This window comes from Vicugna pacos, chromosome 7 (genome assembly GCF_048564905.1).
Source record: "Vicugna pacos chromosome 7, VicPac4, whole genome shotgun sequence".
Lineage (NCBI taxonomy): Eukaryota > Metazoa > Chordata > Mammalia > Artiodactyla > Camelidae > Vicugna > Vicugna pacos.
The window spans coordinates 5,945,317-5,968,820 of record NC_132993.1 but is presented as its reverse complement, the minus strand read 5'-3'; the positions used below and the strand labels follow the sequence as shown (position 1 = coordinate 5,968,820).

Genomic DNA, 23,504 nt, shown 5'->3' with positions numbered 1-23,504 from the left:
CTCACTGAGGATTTAGCCTGGCCACAGAGAGGTGATAAGGATTGTCCTGACATTTGGGAAGGGTGGTAAGTCAAATAATGTGCCCCCAAAGATGTCCACATCCTAATTCCCAGAACCTTTGCTTCTGTGGCCTTATAGCATGGCAAAAGGGCCTTTGCAGATGTGATTAAGACCTTTGGATAGAGAGATTATTCCTGGTTAGCTGGGTGGGCCCAATGAAACTGCAAGTGTTTATGAGAGGGAGCCAAGAGAGTTAAGTCAGAAAAAGACATGATGATAGAAGCAGAGGTTGGAGTAATTCCCTTTGAAGATGAAGGGGCCACGAGCTGAAGAATGCAGGTAGCTTCTAGAAGCTGGACAAGGTAAGGAAACGGATTCTCCTCTGGAGTCTCCAGGAGGACCGTACCGTAGCCCTGATGAAACCTTGATTTTAGCTCCCTAAGTCTCATTTTGGACTTCTGATCTCCGGAACTGTAAGGTAAATCTGGTTGGTGTAACTCATGAAGCTTGTGGTAACTTGTTACAGCAGCAATAGGAAACTAATACTGAAAAGGGCCACTGCGCTTTGGCCTACGTGGGATTCTTGACAGCAGTGGCAGAGCAAGGGTGCCCAGGAAGTTTGGGGGCAGTGGTGGGGCCCCCGTTCCATGGTGCTGGTCTGCTCTCCGAGTGGGCACCCCCTTCTGGACGTCTGAAACTGAACTCAACTCCCCAACCCCGCTACCTGAACCCCTCCCTCCCCAGGCCCTCTGTCTTGGAGACTGCACCCGAGCCAGACCTTAGGAGGCATCCATTTACGAGCCACGGTAGAGAGTTCTGGCATGACACGCATGTAGCATGTGGGCGAGGGCACTGTGAGAATGCACACGAGGACTGGGGAGGGTGTGGTGGCAGAGGAGGTGTCACGAGTTGAGCAGACACCAGAAGTGTCCTGGGTGACTTCCAAGCACTAGAGACGTGTCTGGTGGGGGAGGTGGACAAGAAGAACAGGAGAGAGGTCAGGGTCGCTGAGAAGGGATGAGATGCCATGGCCTATTCCCAGTCATCTCGCAACGGGCCTGGATGAGATCCAGCCCCTTCCTTCTCCATGTCCCACTCCCACGGCCTCCGTGGCAAATTCGAGTGGATTTTTATTTTACATTTTCATTTTCTTAAAAAGGCAATGATCACAACAGAAGAGACAGAAAACAAAACACGAGATAGAATGTTAACATTTGTTAACTCTGGTTGCTGGGAATAAAGGTGTCAGGTGGCCTGGTTCAAACACCATCAGACGGACTTCACTCTGAGGTCAGGATTACAGCGACTGCAGGCATCCTGGGTCCTTTCTTGGCCTCTGCCCAGCCAAGAAAAGATGTGAAGAGAAAACATCCAGTATCTGTTTTCCTTTGATATTCTGCAATTTTTCTCCCAGGCCTTCCTATCTTTGTGTTCATGGTATTTTATATAAAACTAAGAGACATAAACCATGACTATATTCTGAAGCAGTGACTGGATGTGTTTTTATTTTCCCTCCAAGTATCTGTTTTATCTCCACAGAGTCAAACCTCTGGATTCTACCATCCTAGCTCTCAGGAAGAGGTGCCTCCCTGGGTCCGAGGCGACCTTGTGCAGGAGGGCGCTGAGAAAGCTGACCGCACAGCTCCCTCGGGGATGTGTTCACAGGCATCAGCGCCAAAGATGCAGGTCTAAGAACGGAACCCACCAAACTGCCTCTGTGCTGGTTAGGTTTTATTTTAACAGGATGTTTCCTCTTCATTTGTTTTTCAAAATATCAGTTATATCAATATTAGAAGTGTAAACAGGTACAAAATATACAGTACATAGAAACAATTTCCTTAACTATTCTATTGCCTAATAAAAGTACGCACAAGGGAGCTGAATGAACAGAAACCGTGGTCTTCACCGCCTCAGGGAAAACAAGTTCCCTGCGGGACAAGGAACCAGTGTCTGCTTCAACAGAATGGGAATGGGTACCTGTGTGGCAGGGACAGCATCGTGGTGGAATCAAGAAACCTGGACCCATTTCTGATTCCACCTTTAAGATGTCAGACCGGGAACAAGCCAGCCCTATCCCTGACCCAGCCCCGTGGCCCCGGCCCCTTCTGGGGGACGGAGCCCACATACCAAGGAAGCCAAGGCTTATTAGCTGAAGCTTGAGGCCTGGCGACTTTGCCCATGCAGATGCAGGGCAAATCTTTTAAGAGGGCAAAATGAAAAGCTTTCCTCCCTAAACTGATGTTCCAGGAGGATGAGCCGTGCCTGACCTGAGGCTCTTCCCAACTGTCGGTGCTAGCCATGTACACGTGGTGTGAGGCTGCAACATGTCCCCTCTGAGTAACTTACATCCTTATCTCTAATGAGAAAGAACACTTGTCCTGCGTGCTTTACTAGGTCACAGTAACGATCAAACAACATTCGGTGCAAAAGTATTTGGACACTGAGAAGACACCATACAAAGATTAAAGGAAACAGGCACCTCGCTGGAGCGGAAAGCAGCCCCCCTGGGGGCGGGCAGGCCAGGCTCTGCTCCCAGCTCTGCTGGGATGACGTGGAGGCTTCCACTGCCCCCGCCTCACCTCCACGGCCCTGACAGTGTTTTCAGACAACTGTCCTTTATGAGGCCCAGGAGTAACGTAACAGGGCAATGGGGGAGGCAGATGGCCCGTAGCAGGGCCAGCACTTCCGGAGAGCCTTTTTAGATAAGAGGCAAGCTGAATGGATGGGCTGCTCCCGCTTGGGTCCTTCTCCCTGCCGAGGTGAGGCCGGGCATCCAGAGTGCCCAGCTGGCTTCCCTCCCCAGCCTGGCCCTGGGCAGAGCCAGGTCTCAACTTCCTGGGGCCTGTGTGCTCAGACCAGCCCATCCCTAGGGGTCAGTGGGGCCAGGGAGGCCCAAGTCCCTCCAAACCTGTGTCCCCAGCTGGCCAACATCGTAGCACACTCCCTGACAGACCTGGTAGGGACACAGCCCACAACATACACGCGCGCACACGCACACACACTCCAGAAACCAAAAGTACACTATAAAGTTTGAACTGGTGCTACTACTATTTTCCAGCTTTTTTTTCAAGAATTTAAAAAAAAAAAGTCTCGTAATTAAATTACTTAAAATTCTATGCTGTTCAGTTTCACAAACAGAGACTTCTACTTGGTTTAGAGGTGGAAGCTGTATTGTCTGATAGTTTCTCTTTTTCCAGTGATCAGTTCAGCGACTTGGAGGTCTCGCTCTCCCCTAGTCTCCGTTCCTGCCTCTAACCTTTTACCACCACCCTGGCGTCTGGAAAAGGGGCTTTTTACACGGGGGGCTGCAGGGGTCAAGGGGCCGGGCGGCCCTGACCGCGGGGCTCACAGGTCCCCGCCATCGGTGGGTCCCAGAACACTCAGGCCACAAGTCCAGTCGGTCACGAGGTCTGTGGAGGCCAAGGGTCCTTTGGAGGCGGGAGCCTTGAAGGGGTCCGGGGGGCCGGCCGGCAGCGGCGGCAGGGGCTGGCCCCGGGGCGGCTTGGCCCCGGCCGCGTGGTTGCGCTGGTGCTTGCGGAGGTGGTCCTTGCGGATGAAGCTCTTGCCGCACACGGTGCAGGTGAAGGGCCGCACGCCCGTGTGGGTTCGGTAGTGGTCGATGAGCTTGGAGCGCTCGGTGAAGCGCTTCTCGCACTCGGTGCAGGGGAAGGGCCGCTCGCCCGTGTGCAGCATGCGGTGCCGGATGAGGTGCGCGGGCCGCGTGAAGCAGCGGCCGCACTCGCCGCACCGCAGGCCGCTGCCGTCCCGCGCGCTGCCGCCGCCGCCGCTGCCACCGCCGCCGCCGCCGCCGCCGCCCGCCGCCCCCGGCGCCCCGTCGGGCAGCCCGCAGCTGCGCTGGTGCGCACTCAGGCTGACCTGCAGCTGGAAGCTCTTCCCGCACGAGGCGCAGGTGAACGGCCGCCCCCCCGGCGGGGCCGCCGGGTGCTTCTTCAGGCCCGGCTTGTGGCCGAAGCCTTTGGTCCGGCCCGGGTATTTACAGGGGTCGCTGAAGGGTCTCGGGGCCTGGCCGGGGTCCAGCACGGCCTCTCCACTGTCGGAGGACGAGTAGGGCAGACCCTCGGGCCCGGTCCTCGGGTTCAGGCCCACGGGGGGTTTACACCTGAAATTCCAGCCCCACCGGACGCCCCCAAAGAGCCAGTCCCCTGGGGGGTTCTCATCTTGGGCCACCGCAGGGCTGGGCTCGCCCAGGTCGCGCTCGGGCCGGGCGGGCTCTCTCAGCCCCAGCACAGGGTCCTGGCTGGGGAAGGAGCTGCCTTGGCTCTCCCAGGCTCCCTCCTGGACAGGACTAGGGAAGAACCTCGTGGCTTGGCCAGGTCCAAACAGGGTCCCGTGGGCTTCTAGGTCAGTAGGATGCACTGGTGTGGCTACCACCTCCTCTTCCTGGACTTCTGTTTTTATCACTATTTTTACATCTGCTGAGAAAGACAGAAAGACCAGGTATCATTCTGTCCCCTTCTCCACTTAGAAAGGGAAGATCTGACTCTTTCATCTGGCTACTTAGTGGCTGCTCGGCCCCACAACCGCCACCCTGAGCCCTAGTCTCTAAGCCTCGGGATCCAGCTCAGCAGAGATCCCCAAGTGGTCACGCAGCTGCCTCAAGCTGTGGGTGAAGACACCGTGTTCCAGAACCTTCACCACCTGGTAAGCAACCATTGCACCTGCTCACCTTGGCTGTTAAGGCTAATCATGAAGTTACCCCAAGGAAGGAGCTCTGACCACTGGTGGCCATGCACCCGAGGGGCAAAAACACAGAGCTGGGTTCAGGTGAATCTGAGATTGGACCATGGCTCCCCACAGAGCAGCTGTGACTTCAGGCAAGCTCCTGTGTGAATGCCCTGTTTCACAGGGTTGTACGAAGATTAAACCAGATAACAAGTGTGAAAGCACTCAGCGTGCTATTTTGCATGCAGCAAGCATTCAATAAATGTAGCCAGCTAGCTAATGACAGAAGTATTAGTGAAAAAGTAAAGATGTGTTTGATTTTACCCAAATGTACTTGAATTTCACATCCTTAAGTTTTATATCAGGGATCTAGGCTTTTAGCACAATTTTGGGGTCTAAAATATGACAGAAATTATTATTTAAAGTAATAGATAACTTTCAAAACAGAAGTAAATAGAAAACTCTGTGGCTGCTCTGCCCAGTTCCGGCCTTGGACACCTGTCTTTGATAGTGCTGATATCTAAGAAGCGGTTCTGGTTGGGTTGGGGTTTTTCCAGGCCGGAGAAGAGACAGGATTGCTGAGTCTGGGCAAGAAGTACATCCTCTCAAGGGATCAGCTTATCAGGATTGACTGGTTAACCCAAGGAAGGACAGTGGGAAACATGGACATGCTCAGCAAAGGCTGTTCAAGCCTAAGAGTCTAGAAGGAGATAAGGCCAGACTGGACAGAGATCGCACATCACCAGCACCTAACTGCCTGCCCGCTGGACGCCCAGCCCCCACGACAGACGGCAGCCTTTCCTGCCCTCCCTCCGCCACCCCATACCTTCCGTGGAGGCGGCTGTGCTGAGCTTCAGCGTCCCGTCTGAGCACGCGGAAGAGGGGTGGTGGGGAGGGAGATCTGCCTGCCAGGAGGTGGGTGGGATAGTGGTTGAGAAGTTGGAGTGGATGCCTGCAGTGAAGAGAGAAGAGAGCCGGGGGGTTAGGGAAAGAAGGGGGTGGCACCCCGTGGGAGAGGCGAAGCAGGCCCACCCCAACGCCAGGGACTTTTCTGCAGGAGCTTTAAGACCCCACCTCTCCTGAACCAGTTTTCTTCTGCCTCTTCTTCGAGGTACCAGGAAGCTCAGACATTGCTGACTCATAAGCTGCTTTTTAATACAAGGCAGCTGGTGATTTAAATGCCCGGTGCCGGGGCAAGAACTGGAGTGTGGCCGGCACGGGTGAAGCCGAGAAATACCAGGACGAGAGCATCACGGAACCCAGAGGGGCCTGCAAGATGTCACTCGGGGCTGCCTCTGCTGTAAGGTGGGAAAACTTCTAAACTGGTCAAGCCAGATGTTCCAGAACTCTACGATGCCTCCAGGAACTCCTCCTCCCAGGCCCCGCCGTCAGTCCCTGCATCTGGTGCCTGCTGTCTACTCCAGCCTCAGTCACTCACCAGAGGCAGCATCGGTAGAGACATCTCCTGCTCCGGAGTCCAGCTGGCTGAGGCCCCATGGCTCCTCCCCGATGTCTGGCTGCCCGGCTGCCCAGGCCTCCACGCCCAGGGCCTGCTGCTCCTGGAGCTGGAGCTCGCCCTCCTGCTTGATCTGCATTAAGAGGTCAGGGGCTGGAACTGGGGGCCCTGAGCCTAAGAAAAAGAGAGTGCATGAGTGACAGCATCAGGGGCCCTGGGGCGAACACACGCGCAGCCAAGGAAAGGCAAAGGGGGCCTTGCAAAGGTCAAACAGCAAAAGAACCTGTTGGGAAGGGAGGGCAAGAACTCAAAGGGACTGTGGGGCCTTCTGAGCAAAGCATGAGGTCACATGGTATGAGCACATGGGTCAGGTGGGAAGAGTGAGGAACACACCTTCGCATTCTCGGGGCTGGATCTCTGGTCCATGGGCAAGACTGAGCTGCCCTGGGGAGGTCCTGCTCTCACTTTAAACACAGAAATGCTAGATAAAATCTACCCCTTGTCCCCAAAACCTCACCCCTACATATGTATTTACATGAGCACAAAAGAAAGATTCCAGATATAAGCATCAAAGAGAAAACATAAAGTCAAATCAAGAGTTCAAGCAGGAGCCAAGTGGCCCAGGGAGTTGTTGGAACAGGAAGCAGGCCTCAGGGACTGGGCTTTGATGTCCAAGTGAGGCGGGAGCAGAGCTGAGCCGCCTGCATCAGGAGCTGTGAAGCTCTGTCCCACAGGGGAGATGGGGACTTGGAAAACCCTATCCACCTGAGGGAGCTATAAGGAAGTTGCCTCTTGCCCAGGGTCATGGGGTGGGAAAGCCACCCATAAGAAATTAGAATCCTGTGCCCACACCAACTCCATACTACCTACATTGTGCAGAGACCCTCAGTTGAGAAATTCACAGGAAAACTGAGAGCCACTGCAACCCAGGAGACCCCCAAACAGAGGCAAATGCAAACCTGCCCCCAGAGGGCACCTCCACAACACAGGCCACAAGGGGCTCCTACTAAAGAAATCAGAAGAGGAGCCAAGTGGCCTGAGAGCCACGGCAGAACTCACTGCCATAAACTACAGAAAAAAATACAGGCTGCAGGATACAGCAGCATAAGTATGCTTAAAATAGTCAAAGAAATAAAGGAAGGAACAAATTCTTGAAGGCAAGAACAGGAAATGGTTTTTCAAAAGGCAGGTTTGAAAAAGAACTAAATCAACATTCTAGAAATGACAAAAGCAGTCAGGGAAATGAAAAACTCAATAGATGGCTTAACAACAGAAGAAACAGCTGCAGAGAAAATTAGTGACTTACAAGATGTATCTGGGGAAATAGTCCAGAGTACAACACTGAGAGATAAAGAAATGAAAATATGAAAGAGAAGTTGAGACATGGAGGATTAAACAAAAAGTTCCAACACATGTTAGGAGAAATCTCAGTAGGAGGGAATGAGAACTGGACAAGTGGCACCACGTAAAGAAACAACGGCTGAGAATTTTCCAAAACTGAAGGCATTGTGAGCCCGAGGTTTACAGGAATACATCAATTCCTAACTAGGAAATAAAGGAGAAAATCAACCTAGACAATTGTCATGTGAAATGAATAACAGCAAAGACAAAGAGAAAATCTTAAAAGGTACTAAAGAGAAAAGAATGACATTTGGACTGAAAGCAGATCTCTTATCAGCAAGCACGAGGTCAGAAGATGGTATCTTCAAAACACTGAGGGAAAACAGCTGTCAAGTTGTGAGGCTAGTATAATTCTGACTGCACATCCTAGAGAACAGTGTATGAAAATTTATAATCATTTATGAACAGATATGCAAAGATGCTAAGTGAGAGAATTATAAATCAAATCCAGTAATATGTTTTCAAAAAAGATAGAGACAATACATTATGAAAAGACTGGGCTGATCCTGAGAACCCAAGGATAAGCTACCCCTGGAAAGTACGGTCACATAACTCATACACAGATTAATGGAGAAGACGATACCAATCATCTTGGTGGACATGGAAGCAGCTTTTAACTCTTCTGTTTCTTGCATATGGCTGGCTAGATGTACAGCAAACCCCTCTCAGTATGGAATGTCTAAAAATACTGGATAATGTCTAAAAATACAACATTTAAAATACTGAAGTACAGTCAGTTGTAACGTGTCAATTTCTGGTGTGCAGCATAATGTCCCAGTCATGCTAAAAATGCAACATTCTTAGAGCACGGATGGCCTAGACATACAGTAAGTAGAACAAGTGGAGGTCAGAACCTCCAAGAAAACCTCAATCAACCATGGTAGATTGTGGGGCATCTCCTGCTCCCCTACTGCTGGGCTGTAATGGACTGTGCACACCTTGGGGGGAAGGGTCTGAGAAGTCTGGGGCTCAGGCAGGGTGGTGGGTTGGGCTTGAGGCCCTCCCCCACACCTCAACCTGGGACCACAGGGCAACGTTCCCAGTGATCTCAACTTCACGCAGAAGTGAAACCCTGCCCTGTGGAAGGAGACTGCCTGTTCTGGCTGTGGGTCTTGGCTGAGGGGAAGAACAGTCTCCCCTGGGAGATGACACACCCCAGGTGGGTGCTCAAGGGTGTCTGGTGCCACGTCTCACACACAGCGTGGCCCAGAAACCTCCAGGCCAAGACTGTGGAGCCCCTGATGACCAGGAGAGGCAGACACAGATTCTCAGAATGGCATTTTAAACAGCTCTCAGGCGTTAATGAACTCACAGTTACAAACTACCACCTCAACAAGAGAACCAGCCACCTCAGCTAGGCAGTAGAAACCATAAACTGCAGTGGGCCATAAGCCTGGCTACTGGAATTCTCATACACAAATATAAACCTTAACATACTTATAGAAATAAAAAGAGGGAGCCAGAGTATGATAAATAAGAAACGGTCAAAGCTGACTAGAGAGAGGGGTTTTGAAAAAGAATAAAATGTAACTTTAGAATTGCAAAATAATTGACACTGAAAAAACCCAACCTATATGTTAAACAACAGAATGGAAGCAACTGGGTAGAGAAAGGTGAACCAACTAGAAGACAGAGCAGAAGAATGATTCAGAGCTCAGCAAAGGGACAGAGCTGAAGATGTGAAGAGATGTTCAAAGTTCCAGAGGCCGACATGAACAGTTCCGGAATAAAAGAGTAGAGATGGTTGGGGGGAGGCAAAATTCAATAAGACAGCATTGCAAGATTTTGCAAATTGTTGAAAAATATCAATGATTAAAGCAGGATAAAGAAAAAGAAATCCACACCTAGACATACGGTAGTAAAAGTGCAGAGCACCAAAGACAGAGAAGGCAGAGAAAAAAAAGCAGGATACCCACAAGGGACAATGGCTAGACTGATAACCGACTTCTCAATAGCAGCAAGTCATCTTCAAAAGGCTAAGAGAACCCAGCCAAAAAACTAGAATTGTATCCTTCACATGTAGGACTGGAGCAAAGACATTTTCAGACACATATGAACTCATATACAGACACATGGAAACTGAGAGTTTATTGCCAACAGACCTGCGGGGGTGGGGGGGAGCCAACTGCTAAAGGGTGTACTTCAGAAGATAAAAATGTCTAAGATTACCTCTAAAAGAAAAGAAATAGAACATAGAACTTCCAAACTAATTAAAAATAATAATAGTTTGAGGAGGGAAAAAATCTAAATGAATAATTCTCAAGGGAGGAGTGGGAAAAAAAGAAATACAGAAAAGGCAGGGTAAGGTCTCACAGCACACTGTAAGATGGTGGCTTAGAAGCCAAACACACTGGTGACCACGGTCAATGCCAGTGATCTAGACCAGCGCCGTCCCAAGGTCGAGGAGGGCCACATACCTAATTGTAGGTTTTATAGTAGCTACATTAAAAAAGTAAAAAGAAACAGGTGAAATAATTGTGACAATATGTTTTATTTAACTCAATCTACTCGAAGTATGCATTTAAACATATATGCATATCACCTTTACAGCACTTTTTAAGTGCTTAGTTCTCACATGGGGCTGGTGCCTATGGTTCTGGACATTTCACAGTTAGATGATTGGACTAAAAACAAACAAGAAACCTAGCTATATTCTGTTTTCAAGAGACACACCTAAGTCAGAAGGATGCAAAAGCAATGTGAGAGAATAAGATATGCCAAGGCAAATAAACAGATTTTTTAAAAAAGATGTGGTGATATCACATCAGATGAAATAGACTTTAAAAAGAAAAATCGTCATGGAAATAAAAAAGAATAACTGTGCAATGGTAAACTGACCGGGAAGATAAAATAGTTCTGTTTTTAATCTAATAATATAGCTTCAAAATCATAAAGCAAAACTGACAGTACTCCAGGAGAATGAGCAAACCTGCCTTTTCAGTGGGGGATCTGGCACACCACTCTCCATAGCAGATAAATCAAGCCAACCAAAGAAGATAGGAAATCTGAACAATACTATTAACAAACTATTAACAAAAAATGGACATAAGTAGAGTCTAAAGACACGGAAAACACAAGCTTTTCAAGCCATACAAAACATTAAGGAAAAAAAGAACACTTTCTAAGACATAAAACAAACTTCAGTAAATTTTAAAAGATTAGTATTTCACACACCTGTTCTCTAACTATAACACCATTAAGTTAGAAATCAGTAACAGGTACTAAAACTTACAACACACACATATGTATGTATATATACATACATATTTGCTTTCTAAATGATCCAAGGCTCTAAGGACAGATCACAATGAAAACGAGAAGCTATTTGGAACCCAGTGCTAGTGAAAATATTATTTATCAAAATGTGTGGGCTGCGTCTGCATGGTACTTAAAGGAAATTTTATAGCTTCATATGTTTATATTAAAAATGAGGAAAGAGGTTGAAAATTAATGGGCCAAGAAGTCAATGCAAAGTGTTAGAAAGAAATAATACCACCAGCAAAACATTTAAAAAGTAAAAAGAAAGGAAATACCATGAGAGTGTAAATTAATAAAAGAAGAAACAAAGATGGAATACAGAGAATCCAAAGTTGGTTCTTTGGAAAGGGTATTGGCCGATACATCTCTAGCCAGATTATCAAGATAATATCAACATGAAGAATGAAAAGAAACCTAATTATAAACACAGATTAAAAACACAGAATATCATGAATGCTATCCAAGAAACTTGAAACCTCTGGGGGAATGGAAAAATTCCTTAGAAAAACTAGAACTTGCCAAAACTGACTAAAGGAAAAATAGAAAAGTTGAATAGTCCTATAACTATTAAAGAACTCAAATCAGTAGACAAAAATCTCCCCCACAAAGAAGAACATTCAAGGAAAAGATAATTCCAATGCTACAAAAACTCTGAGCAAATACATCATAACTTACTACTTTATTATCAAAGCCAGACAACGAGAAAGGAAAATTATAGATTAGTCTCACTCATGAACAAAGATTCCAAAGTCCTAAACAAAATAACGAGATTGCTAAATCCGCAATGTAAATAATGGAATATGACTAAGTTAGCTTTTTCCAATATTGCAAGGTTGGTTCAACATTAGATAACAAGCTACTTTACCATATTGGCAGGTTAAAGACGAAAAATCATATAATCATCTCAATAGACACCAAAAGAGCATTCCATAGAAATTCAACAGCTATTCCTGTTAGAAACATCTAGTCAACCAGATACATAGGAAACTTTTTTTTTAACCTGATAAACGAAACTTTTAACAAATATTAGACTCAATGTGAAAAGTTAAAAAAAGCATCCTCTTTCACATTGTGAGCCAATGGATACCCTGTTGTCATCACTTCTATTTAAGGATTTTCTGGGAGTTCTCAGGCAGCACAATAAAACAAGAGAAAAATAAACCACCAAGATATGAAAAGAAACAAAAAATTCTTATTACTTATAAGGGATACAATTATCTTTTCAGAAAACCTGAGAATCATCAGATACTTATTAGAAAAGTTATTAGCATTAATGGGAATTTTGGCAAGGTTCCTAGGTAGAAATATCAATAAATAAGAGACGATTGCATTTTTGTTTACTCTTAGGGTTTTAAGGCAACCCATCAATTACCATTTTTCTTCCCTGTCGTATATTTTAACAAACAGAGAAATAAAACAAAAGAGGAAGGCTGGTGAGGGTAAACTCTTTTTATTACTGATAAATGAGGATACCTGTGGGCAAGAGGGGTCCACAGCACTGACCCTAGATCAGGGAGTCACCCACCGGACCCCGGGGGAGGATGCTCTCCCAAGCAGAGCAGCAGAGGCCACCTGTCCCCGGGGGGCAGGCAGCTGCCCAAGGGAAGAAGGCTGGGCAAGCACTGTGACTGTCCAACCCTTGCTCCCAAACTCTCCGATGTGTGTCCTTGGTGGGACCCTTGGGGAGTGCCCAGCTGCGTGAAAGAAAATGTGCCTTAAAAAGAGGCACAACTGATAATAGCAATTTTTTAAAAATGCAAAGAACCCAGGTATAGCCAACAAAAAAAGTACAAGACCTTTTCTTGAGAAAGTTATAAAACTTCACTGAGACATTACAGGTGAGCTAAAAGGAAGGACTTAACAATATTCACAAGTAACATCCTTAATAATGGGTCAATTCTCTTCAAAATGACCAGCAGAATAATGGCAATTCCAACCACAACCCCATGAGGACTTTTCATGAAACTTGATAAGGCAATGGGGGAGTTTACCTGAAGAGCAAAGGACAAGAAGACCCAGAGTGCCAGTGACGAAGTACCAGGGTCCCAACCCCTACTGCCACAAAAATCCTTTCCAGGTGGATTAGGAACTTGAATGTGAAAGGCAACACTTTTAGAAGAAAACATGAGATGGTGAATTATGACCTTGAGGTAGTGGAAAACTTAATTGTGTAAGACATCATAAAGGTAAAATTTAGGAAGTCCAAGTATGTTAAAATTAAAAGCATCTGCTCTTTAAAACATAACATAAACAGAGAAGATATCAGCAGTATTTTTCCAACAAAAACATTAATATTCAGAATAGTAAAGAACTCTCACAAATCAATACCTACAGGGAAAACAAAAGGAAAATGGACAAAAGACATAAATAGTCGTTTCACAGAAGAGGAGAGGCAAGAGGCCCATAACAGGATAAAGTGTTCAATCTCATTAATCAGGAAGATGCACATTTTGAACTACAAATTTTAAACCATTCCATTTCAACCAAATGCGCAGAAGTTAAAATGTAAGGCATTTCCAGGGCTGGTGAGGACAGGGTGCAGCAGGAACCCTGGCACTGCTGGTGGGCTCTGGCTGGTACCACCACTTTAGAGAACATTTAGATGTTACCTGGAAAATTCAAACATGCACTTTCCTATGACCCAGCAGCCCTGCTCCTGGGTCTATACCTAGAGAAACTTCTACACATGCATAAGGATTGCCACAACAGCATTGTTCCTGAAAGCAAAAAAGTTAGAGACAACACAAACACACATCCATTGCAGAAGGAATGAATGCATTGTGTTATATTCATAAAACAAACTCTTGAAGTGGTGAAAATCATCAAAATGAATGAACTACAGTACACTACATTGACATGGGTGACTCTCAAAAACAAAGTCAAGGGAAAAAAGTAAGTTAAAGAAGAATGTATATGGTATGATCTCATTCATAAAAAGTTTAAAAACAGGTTAAAGTAAACAATTTTAGGAATATATATACATAGGTAATAAAAATGTAAAGAAATGCAAGGGACTGATCTCATCTACCTGAATTTTATGTGTTTCTGTGAGAGGAAGGGAGGGGTGGGGGACCTGGGAAGGACAGTGGGGTATTCCAAGGTTCTGGTCTATTTCTTATGCTGGGAGTTGGGAAATGGGTGTTTACTATCATTCTCTAAACTTTATGTATTTTGTTTATGTTATGTATTTTCTTCTGTATGTATTTTGTTTATGTTAGGTATAATATACAGTGACAATGTACTAAAGAAATAAAATAATATTAAAAAAGAAAAAACAACATTTGATACAATGTAACATTTGTTCATGATTAAAAACTGTAGCCAAAGGTGGAAGGAAACGTCTTTAAACTAATGCTATCTTCAAAAGTCTATGGCAAAAATCATCCTAAATGCTGAAACTCTGGAAGCATCCCACAGACAAGGAGGCCAGCTGCTGGTACCTGTCACGGCTTCTATCGAACCATGTCCAAGCTCCAATGCTAAACAAGAAAAATAAGGTTACAAAAATATGAAAAGAAGAGGCAACTTGTGTGGTATCTGTGGAGGGTACAATGTCTATATAAAAAACCCAAGAGAATCTAAGTTGATAAGTCGATAGAAGTAATAAGAGAGTTTTACTAAACAAAGTCAACAGCATAACTGCCCACCTGCAACAACTATTTAAAACGTGTAATTAATTAAAAAATCCCATTCACAATAGAAACAACAATGATCAGAGAAAATTCTAAAGCCTTTTTCAGGCACACCCAGAAGGCTTCAATAAACAAGTCTTCCTGTGGACAGAGGGGCTCAATATTACGATGAGGGTAATTCTCTAGAAATGAAATTATAAAGGAAACACAATTCCAATCAAAATTCCAACAGGATTTCTGAGAACCTGACATAAAGATTCCGAAATTCACACAGAAGAGCAAAGGTCCAAGAATAGCCAAGATCAGTTTAGAAGGGCATGTAGGGAAAGCCTAGTCTACTAGGTATCAAGGCTTATTATGAAACTAGCACAGTGAGTGTTGGTGCAGAGATAGACAAAGAGACCAAAGAAATGAGTAAAGAGCCCAGGAACGGCACATACGTGTCTGGAAACCTGGTTCATGACCCAATTGGCATTACAAATCATTAGAGAAAAGGAAGAATATCCAGGAAACTTTGCTAGAAAATCAGATGGCCTTGTGGGGATTCTTTTTTTAAAATTCTCCCTTGCAACCTACACAAATATTATTTCTACTTGGACTGAAGACTTAGATGTGAAAAGCAAAATTGGAGTGAGGCAGGAAAGGATACTCTGAGATAGAAAAAACACAGATCATAAAGGAAAAGACTGGTATGTATGACTCTACCAAAAATTAAAACTTCTATCCAAGAACCACAAAGTTACAAGAACTGCCACAGACTGGGAGAAGATATTGTAATGCAAATACCAGACAAAGGGTTAGTATCCAGAACTACATAAAGTCCAGAACCAGCAAGAAAATGAAAAACAACAGTAGGAAAACAAGAAGATAATTCAATGGAGAATAAACCAAACACGAGGGCGATGCTCCGCCTCACTAACAGTAGGGGAAACGCAAGTTAAAACAAGGTACCGTTTCCCTTCCATCAGACTGGCAAACGTCTCATTCTGAAAAGGGGCAAGGATGTAAGAAAGCAGGTACTTCCTTACTGCTGGGGAGTATGTAAGCCAGCGTCCCCAAGGGGAGGGGGACCTGGCAATGACAGAGGTGCAGACAGGCACGCCCTCCACGCTGGGATTCCACCCCCAGGTCTGTTCCCTAGAGAGACATCAGCGCACATACCCAAAGAGAAGCGTTTACGAATGCTCACTCTAGTACCACTTGTGCATGAAAAGTTAGAAACAGTTTAAGTGCAACTCAAGGGAGGAATGGATACTAAATTGTAATACACTTACTTTTGGAATATTGAGCATCTGTTAAAATGAACGAACTTGATTTATAAGCATCAACAGCGATAAATATGAATTACAGAATACTGAGTCATAAATATAATGACATTTATGAGATTTTTCAAAACACACAAAACCATAGTCTATCTTGTTTATGGCTACATATGTACATAATAGAAGTTTTAAAATGTGGATGGACGGAAAGGACAAACATCAACTTCAGGACAACTGGTTATCCTGGGGAAAAATGAGACTAGGAGAGCTAAAAGGAATTTAAATTGTATCAGAAATACATTATTTCATACACACACACACACAATTTAAATTATGAAACAGAGCATACATTCAACAAATATTTATTAAATTCCTACTCTCTGCTAAGCAGTATTCTAGGAGCCCAGAATGATTATATGAACGAAACAGATAGAAGTTCTTGTCCTCTTGAAATTTACATCTTAATGGAGGTGGGGGTGGTGACCAGACACACACAATCTATAAATATGAAACATATATAATCTATAAATATGAAATTTATAACATTTCTATATATGTAATATCTATGTCTATATAAAATCTATAAATATAAAATCTACAATAATCTAAACTATGAAATATACATAATAGGTGATGATATCTGATATGGAACAAACTAAAGCAGGAAAGGGGGAGGGGCTGGCATTTTAAACAGAGTGATCAGGGAAAGTCATATTTAAGCAGAGATCTTAAGGAGGTAATGGATTGAGCCCAGGAGAGACCTGAAGAGCATTCCTGGCAGAGGGCACTGCCAAGTGCACATGCTCGGAGGCGGAACAAAGAATGCAGGACCTATGAGAGTGAGTAAAGGGGTCACTGTCTGCTGGGTGGAGAACAGACGCTGGAGGATTAGGGCAGGACCCAGGTGACATGTGACCTGCAGGGAGGTGCCTGAAGTAATCTACGGGAAACAATGGGCCTGGGGGACAGAGAGGAGGAGTGAGCAGGAGAGTCTGGAAGGGAGTGCTGGGAGGGTTTCCCGATGGCATGGAAGGGGGTGTGAGAGAGGGTCAGAGATGGCTTCTGGGTTTGGGGCCTGTAGCTGCAGGATGGAGGCGTCCCCCTGCAGCAGGAAGGTGGGCGGGAGGAGCAGGTTCTGATGGGAAGATGAGGAGTTCGGGGAGGCTCGTGATCCATACAGGACATCCGTCAGCTGTCCATGTGGAGACAGACAGGGCAGTGGCTGTGCAGAATTCAGGGGAGAAGTCCTGGCAAGAGACCACCCACCGGGATGATGGAGTGCGGGCGCAGAAGGAGGAGGGGGAGGTCTGAGTTCAGAAAAAGTGGCAGGAAATAGCAAAGAAAGGTGGCCATTGAAGTGGGAGGAAAACCAGGGAAGGCAATAATGAGATGCAAGACACCAGTGCCCTCCAGGGAGAGGTAAGAGGGCAGGGAAAGGGGAGGAACCCAGGCACACAGTGCCCAGGGAGAACCAGGTCCCCACTGAGCAGGAACAGCCGGGACCCTCAGGGAAGAGGCTGAGGATTTGGGGGTCTTGCCAAGGACTGAGTCCCACAGTGCACAGTGGGAAGATTTAAGGGTTGAAGAGAAGTGGGCAAGGAGGTCTGACAGGGGCTGCACCAAGCCCAGAGCAGGTGAAGACAGCCAGGGGTCCGGGGCAGGTGAGGAGGGAGGCCACCCGCAATTCCTGCTGGTGGCCCTCAGGGCGGAGAGGGGAGCTGTGAGTGTCAGAGGGGAGGCCTTGGCGAGGGCCAGCACATTTCCACACTCCTACTTATTCTATTAACTGTGGGGGGGAAGCCAGGGAGGCCTCCAAATAGATGAAATAAATACAATAAAAAAAACCCACTGGGAACCTCCCACCCAAGATAAGAGAAGCTGGCAGCCCCACGTGTCATAACCGACTTTTCCACCCAGCAGCAGTCTGCTCCTGGTCAGTTTCTGCCCTCTAGTTTTCAGCACTGTCCTTGGCACCTAGGAGATGCTCGGAATAGGTCTGCTGAACTGAACTGGTAAATGCTTTCCTGAACACTGACAGTACGGTTGGTTCTGCACGTGGCCTGCCCTGCGTAAAGGGAAAGGCCTAAATGCAAGGAAACAGCAAACACTGAAGACACATTCTGTGAATCACAAATAAACACGTAAGACTTTTCAGAAACGTAGGTGTTCAGATGAAAGGGGAACCCAAGGCAGTGGCGCAGACAAAGGGGTCTTGGGAGGAAGTAGGCTGAGTCCACAGAGGTGGGGTCTCCCTGGTTAAGTGACAGACACTTGCTGACCCCAACCCGGCAAGGTCTTCACGTCAGTCATCTGGCTTTTCTCACATGTCCACCTGTCCTTTCCTTAACTTTCAAAGGTGCTGAGTGGCCCAAGAAAATCTGAGACTGTGGTATCAGGTATCCAGATTCACCTTAAATAAATCTGTGGTTCTAATCATATTGAAACGTGGCTAACCAACGGGTTAATGTTCTGTGACTACTAATGGATGTAAATGATATTTGGTTTTCGGGTGGAGGCAGGCTGATTTTCTGCAAAGCTCTGAATGAATTAAATTTTGTCTTTATTACCTTCTACCTTCCTGTCTGTGTCTTTTTCTCTCTTCCCCTAATTCTGTGCCACTGGCACTGTCTCTTTCCTAAAAGACTAGGTTTGCTGCCTGTTTCTACGCTGGGAAGTGTTCCTGGAGTGTTAGCTGAACAGGCCATAGGTCATGATTCAACTATTAAAAAACTTAAGATTTAAACCCTGACGTTTTTCCTTGGCTCTCCCTGGAAAGAAGGTCATGCCCTTCCTGGCCCTTTACTTTTCGTTTCTATCTGATCTCCTGCCGGCTCCCTGCCCTTCTCCCAACCCCTCACCTGGACTCGGGTCCACTGGAACATCTGGAACCTTCGGGCCAGGGCGACGCCAGCTGCATGGCTCCTTCCCCTGTTCAATCTGGGAGAGGACCTCGGGCTTGGAGATGGCGTAGTCTGAGGAGAGACGGCAAGGTCAGCTCATGCCATGTTCCATTCAGAGCCGGGGACAGGCAGCCTGGGGAACCTCGATGGCCTAGAAACTACATTTCTTGATTGGTATAGGACAGTGGTTCTCAACCATGGGCAATTTTGTCTCTCAGGGGACATTGGTCAAAGTCTGGAGACATGTTTGGTTGTCAAGACTCGGGGCCAGGGAAGAGGTGCTAATGGCATCTGCCGGGAAGAGGCCAGGGATGCTGTGGAACATCCTACAAGGCACAGGACAGTCCCCAAACAGACTCTCCTCTTGCCCAAAATGTCAGTCCTGAGTTGGAGAAACTCTGGAAAAGGGTCTTCACAGTAAGAAGCAGGGCATTTCTGCAAAGTGAAATATAATATCACGCCTGCACCTGCTCCCCGCTTCACTAGGCACACCTTACTGCCTTCAGACTTGGGGTCACACAGATCCCATCCCCAAAGGCAATAAGCCCAGGAAAAAACAGTCCAGGCCTTCTTGGGGGTATCACATGAGGAGGGCAGCAGCAGCCCCAGGCTCTGGGGAAGCCGTGAGGTGTGAAGACAGCGCTGGCTGTGAGAAGCATGGTCTGCCCGTGATCACCACTGACCCAGAGGAGTGACATGGTCAAGGCCTCAGGTCTCTGTAAGAGAAGGCTGTAAGAAAAAGGCTTTCCTAGATGTGGGTCGGTCATACATTGGATCTGAGAGGGCGGGAGCCTTCTCTGCTCCAGTTCTCAGCGGGAGAAGACCGTCTGTGCTCCGAGCCTGGTTAGAAGAGGGGCTACCACGCCTCTCAGTCTGGTGACCCATGAACTTCACCATGCAGAAGGCAGCTTCTGACTCAGTCACCCAGGGCTCATCTTCAGTGAGAGGAGGAGATAACTGTGTGATGTCAAGGTTCCCAGTGATTTACAGATCCTTGCGATAAAAACCACCAGCATGAAGAGAGAGGTCAAGGGCTCCCCAAATCACATTTAACTGAGCAACGACCCTCAGGCCTTACCCAGAGAGACCAGCGTCTCGTAGTTGCCCCGCATCACGTGCTTGTACAGCTCCTTCTGCCACTCATCCAGCTTCCCCCACTCCTGCTCAGAGAAATACATGGCCATGTCATCAAAGGTCATGGGCACCTGGAACCACAGGGTCATGCATGCTCATGCACTCACAGTGGCAACCTCGGGCTGTCCCACCCCAGGTGCCCCAGGGTTACCTTGGGGGCCTCCCCCTTGCTGCCCGGGGGCAGCCGCAGGATCCAGAAGTTCCTGTTCCGCAGCAGGTTCTCCATGTTCTCCAGCCGCCTCTGCAGCAGCCCGTACTCCTGCAGCAGGGTGCCCAGCACGGCCCACTTGCCCTCCAGCTGGTTCCCGAACTCCACGGCCGTCTTCTCACAGTCAGCCAGCTTCTTTTCGGCCATCCCGGTTCGACCTTCTAGGGAAAGTAAGCGGGCAGCCTGCGATTCGATCTTCCTCTCCATGGCCTGAATTGTAGCTGCCATTGTCCACGGAGAAATCTTTCAGAAACAGAGAGAAGACCAGCGTCAGTCATTTCACCCACCGTGTTCCTTGAGCCCGTCTCCCCTAGGCATCGGGGGTCTGGGCGGGGAGCACACATGTGGGAAGCGGGGACGTCCTGGGCCACGTGTGAGATCTCAGCCTGGCGACCAGCTCCTCTGGGCATCTTAGACACCGCCTGCATCTAGGCAGGTGCCTTCCCAATCATGTGCAATCATCGTGCAGACCCCAGTCATGGCACTCACCGCCCTGTACAGTAACCTCCCGCCTCTGCTTCTACGAGCTCTCTGAAGGCAGTCCTGTATCTTTTCACAGCAGTCAGTGGCCCAGGGTAGGTGCTCAGTGCAATTTTGCTAAATAAACAGTGACTTAGAACTGCTGGGGTGTTTGAGTGGAGAAATAGTAAACTGCAGATTTACTAGAGCCCAGCCAGCACCTCCCATCATAATCGCACAGGATCTGTCTACTGATGATGACCTAGCAAAAAAAACAGCTGGTTCACTGAAACGACACAAACACGAGTGTTGCTCAATTGCTTTTTTAAAAAAGCATCTCGTGTCTCTTTAATAAATGTAAAAAGCTAATGACTAATTCGTCTCCCCCACCAGGACCATCTGATGTTCTCCCCTCCCCAGTCATCCCCTCAAAACTAAAAATCACCCTAACTACAAATCTCTCCCAGCCAAGAGTTAGACTTTTTAATACCACATGCGCCCCCTGCCCTTGTGAGACTGACTTTTTCTCTTTACTGTTCCCACCCCTCCCAAAGGGAGAATTATGGTCTCAGACATTTTGTAGCTGCCCCGGGATCAGTGACACAGCTTACAGACTGGTGAGGAAGACATATGGCATTAAGGACAGACTTTTAAACGTGCGGCAACCACCATAAAGACCTGGAGATTCCCCTAGGGACTTAACTGAAACTGGAAAGTTCACACAGTGGCTTGGATGGCCAGCAGTTGGGGACACTGAGGAAAGGGCACATTTTGCTTTGGGTGGGGCTGGACACCTTCCCCCTCATCTGAAGGTGGGTCAGAGAAGGAGTCCTGTATTTGTCCTTTCTTCTGGCAGTGCCTGAGGATCAGTGGTACCTTATGGCATTCAGAAAATTATTCCTGAACAAATGTTTGGTGACTATTTGCAAAATAAAGAAGTGACTAGTAGGAACCAGTGTGGATTCACTTAGAGGTTACTGGGAACATGGGGGGACACCTCAGAAAACAGAGACAGGAGGGTTTAAGCAGTGGGGGGGAAATCTCTAAAGGATGGAGCACCAGGGATTCTGTGGCTAAACATTTGGAAGGCAGCTGGACCAGATGACCTCTGACCTGAAGAAGGAAGGGCTTGAGATAGGTCTCAAAGGATGGGGAGGAGCTGGACTGGCAGAGAAACAACTGGATGTGGGTGGTACTGTTACTCAGAGGTAGATGGTTCTGCCCTGAGGCTGCAGGCACTGCACTGGGCTGGCACCTTGGGCTGGCTCAGCCCTGCCCTTGGGTGCCAGGCCACGCTCCTTCCCTTCCCCTCATTCCTCCTCTTGATTCATCCCTGCATACGTCCCGAGCCTCTAAACGTTTGCTTCAGAAGTGTTTTTTCACTTTATGACCCAGCTCCCCAGCCACTGAAATCCTACTCAGCCTGCAAGAGCATCTGACTGCCATTATGACAGTCTTTGTGTTGCAGGAAGAGGACATGTGCATAAACTCTGATCTTATAAACAGTAAGGCTCACACCGTCTTCTCACATTTCGGTGGAGCTAGGGAGCCTCATGAAAGGTCATCACACTATTTGATGGGAGGTAGTGGCTGTTTCTGCTCAAGCTCAGCTCCTTTTTGAACGGTGGGTGGACAAGTTGGGGCTGTCCTCAATCTCCTGCCAGGGAAGCGGAAACTGTGCTTGAGAGCAGGGGATGGTAAGAGAACTCCAAATCCTTCAATGGCTCCCGGCCCCTGTGATGAAGTCCAGGCATTCAAACCCCTTCCAACTCTCCCTGCAGCCTCCTCTCCCACTGCCTCCCTACCAAAACCATCTTTTCTAGGCAAACGTCCTCCTTTCCATTCCTTAAACTTCCCTGCACTGCTTGTCTCTGTGTTCAAGCCTCCTCCCTACGTGAAAAGCCCCACGGGTCCAGCTCAGCCTGATGAAATCCTAGCCTTCCCTAAAAGCCCAGCTCAAATCTCAGCAGCCCGGGCCAGGAAGGTGCACTCACCTCTTTCTGTTTTGCTTTACCATGACCAGTGTACCTTTCTGCTTCCCCCAACGTGCAACGTGTCCCTGAACACAGACCCTGTCTTTCCACACACTTTCTAGCTGTGCGATTCTGGACAAGTTAACTTCTCTAGGCCTCCGGGTTTTCTTTTCCATGACCTAGCCCCTCCAGGTTTGTTGTGAGGACAAAATCATGCCTAACCGGGCTGCTGCCACGCCTGCCTCTACAAATGGGAGCAGCTGTCTTCCGCCCCGACCCCAGCGAGCTGGGCACTCAAAGGGTACTCGGTGTCTGCGGAACCGAAGCCGCTCCGGACACCTCCCAGGTGCCACCAGGCCGCTGGGGGGAGCTGGGGGGTAGGGAACGCAGGGCTGAGCGGGGGGCAGAGAAAGGGGACGCGGGGCGGGGGGCGCCGAGATGAGGGGGCCAGCGGATGGGGCGGGGGCAGGAAGCCCCGGAGGGCAGCAGGAACTCGGCGTGGGGCGGCCTCTGGTGTGGGGACGGCCGGTTCCGCCCTGCTCAGGCTCAGCCCGGAACGAGGGGCCCGGCCGGCGGGCGCCGTAGGCCCCGGCGGACCCCGCGTCCCGCTCGTCGGAGCCCCCAGGCCTGGCGGCCCGGCCCGGCCCCCGCAGCCCCTCCCCAGGGCCTGAGGCGCCGTGTGCTGGGCCCGGGCCGCCCCGGCCCCGAGTCCGCGCGTCCGTGCGCGCGGGCCGCCCTTACCGGAGCCGCGGCCGCCTCGGCCATGGCCCTGCGCTGTCCGGCCCGGCCCGGAGGAAGTCGCCGCCGCCGCCGCCGCCGCCGCCGCCGCCGCCGCCGCCGCCGCCGCTGCCGCGCGCGGCCCCACGCACGCCGGCCCCCGGCCTCTCCGCAGGCGGCGCCCGCCCGGCCCTGCCTTCCCCGCCCGCGTCGCCGCGCTCCTCGCTGGCCGGCCCGCGCCGCTCCGCCCGCAGACGCGCCGCCGCCGTCAGCGCCCGGCCGGTCCACACTGCATCCTGGGAGCCGGCGCAGGCCCGTGAGGCTTCCTGGAGGCAGCGCGGCCGCACAGCCCCACCTGCAGCCCGGAGAGGCGAACGGCAGGCGCGGCGCCCGCCCCGCCCCGCCCCGCCCCGCCCCGCGG

General features: G+C 48.6%; 1 protein-coding gene across 3 annotated transcripts; it reads right to left on the bottom strand.

Annotated features, from left to right (window-relative positions):
• Nucleotides 1-1,714: 1,714 nt before the first annotated feature.
• Nucleotides 1,715-23,381, bottom strand: ZNF746 (zinc finger protein 746). Of its 3 annotated transcripts, none has more exons than XM_072964229.1 (7): nucleotides 23,108-23,381; nucleotides 19,878-20,177; nucleotides 19,671-19,752; nucleotides 18,551-18,664; nucleotides 6,122-6,313; nucleotides 5,510-5,635; nucleotides 1,715-4,436 (listed from the first exon to the last, which is right to left on the bottom strand). In XM_072964229.1, exons 1-7 carry the CDS (start codon nucleotides 23,129-23,131, stop codon nucleotides 3,346-3,348), a joined length of 1,929 nt encoding a protein of 642 aa, XP_072820330.1. In that variant the 5' UTR covers nucleotides 23,132-23,381; the 3' UTR covers nucleotides 1,715-3,345. The 3 variants fall into 3 exon arrangements, with proteins under 3 accessions (XP_072820330.1, XP_072820331.1, XP_072820332.1); XM_072964230.1 differs by having other exon boundaries at nucleotides 1,715-4,433; XM_072964231.1 differs by lacking the exon at nucleotides 23,108-23,381 and adding an exon at nucleotides 22,388-22,588.
• Nucleotides 23,382-23,504: the final 123 nt, after the last annotated feature.

Bases quoted from the DNA above. Each gene is read 5' to 3' on its own strand.
- ZNF746 (XM_072964229.1), bottom strand. From the start codon at position 23,131: ATGGCCGAGGCGGCCGCGGCTCCG. The intron at 18,665-19,670 runs GTAAGGCCTGAG...GTCTCTCCTCAG, and splicing joins CGAGACGCTGGTCTCTCTGG to ACTACGCCATCTCCAAGCCC. The intron at 6,314-18,550 runs GTGAGGGGTTGG...TCTTTTTCTTAG, and splicing joins TCCAGTGGACCCGAGTCCAG to GCTCAGGGCCCCCAGTTCCA.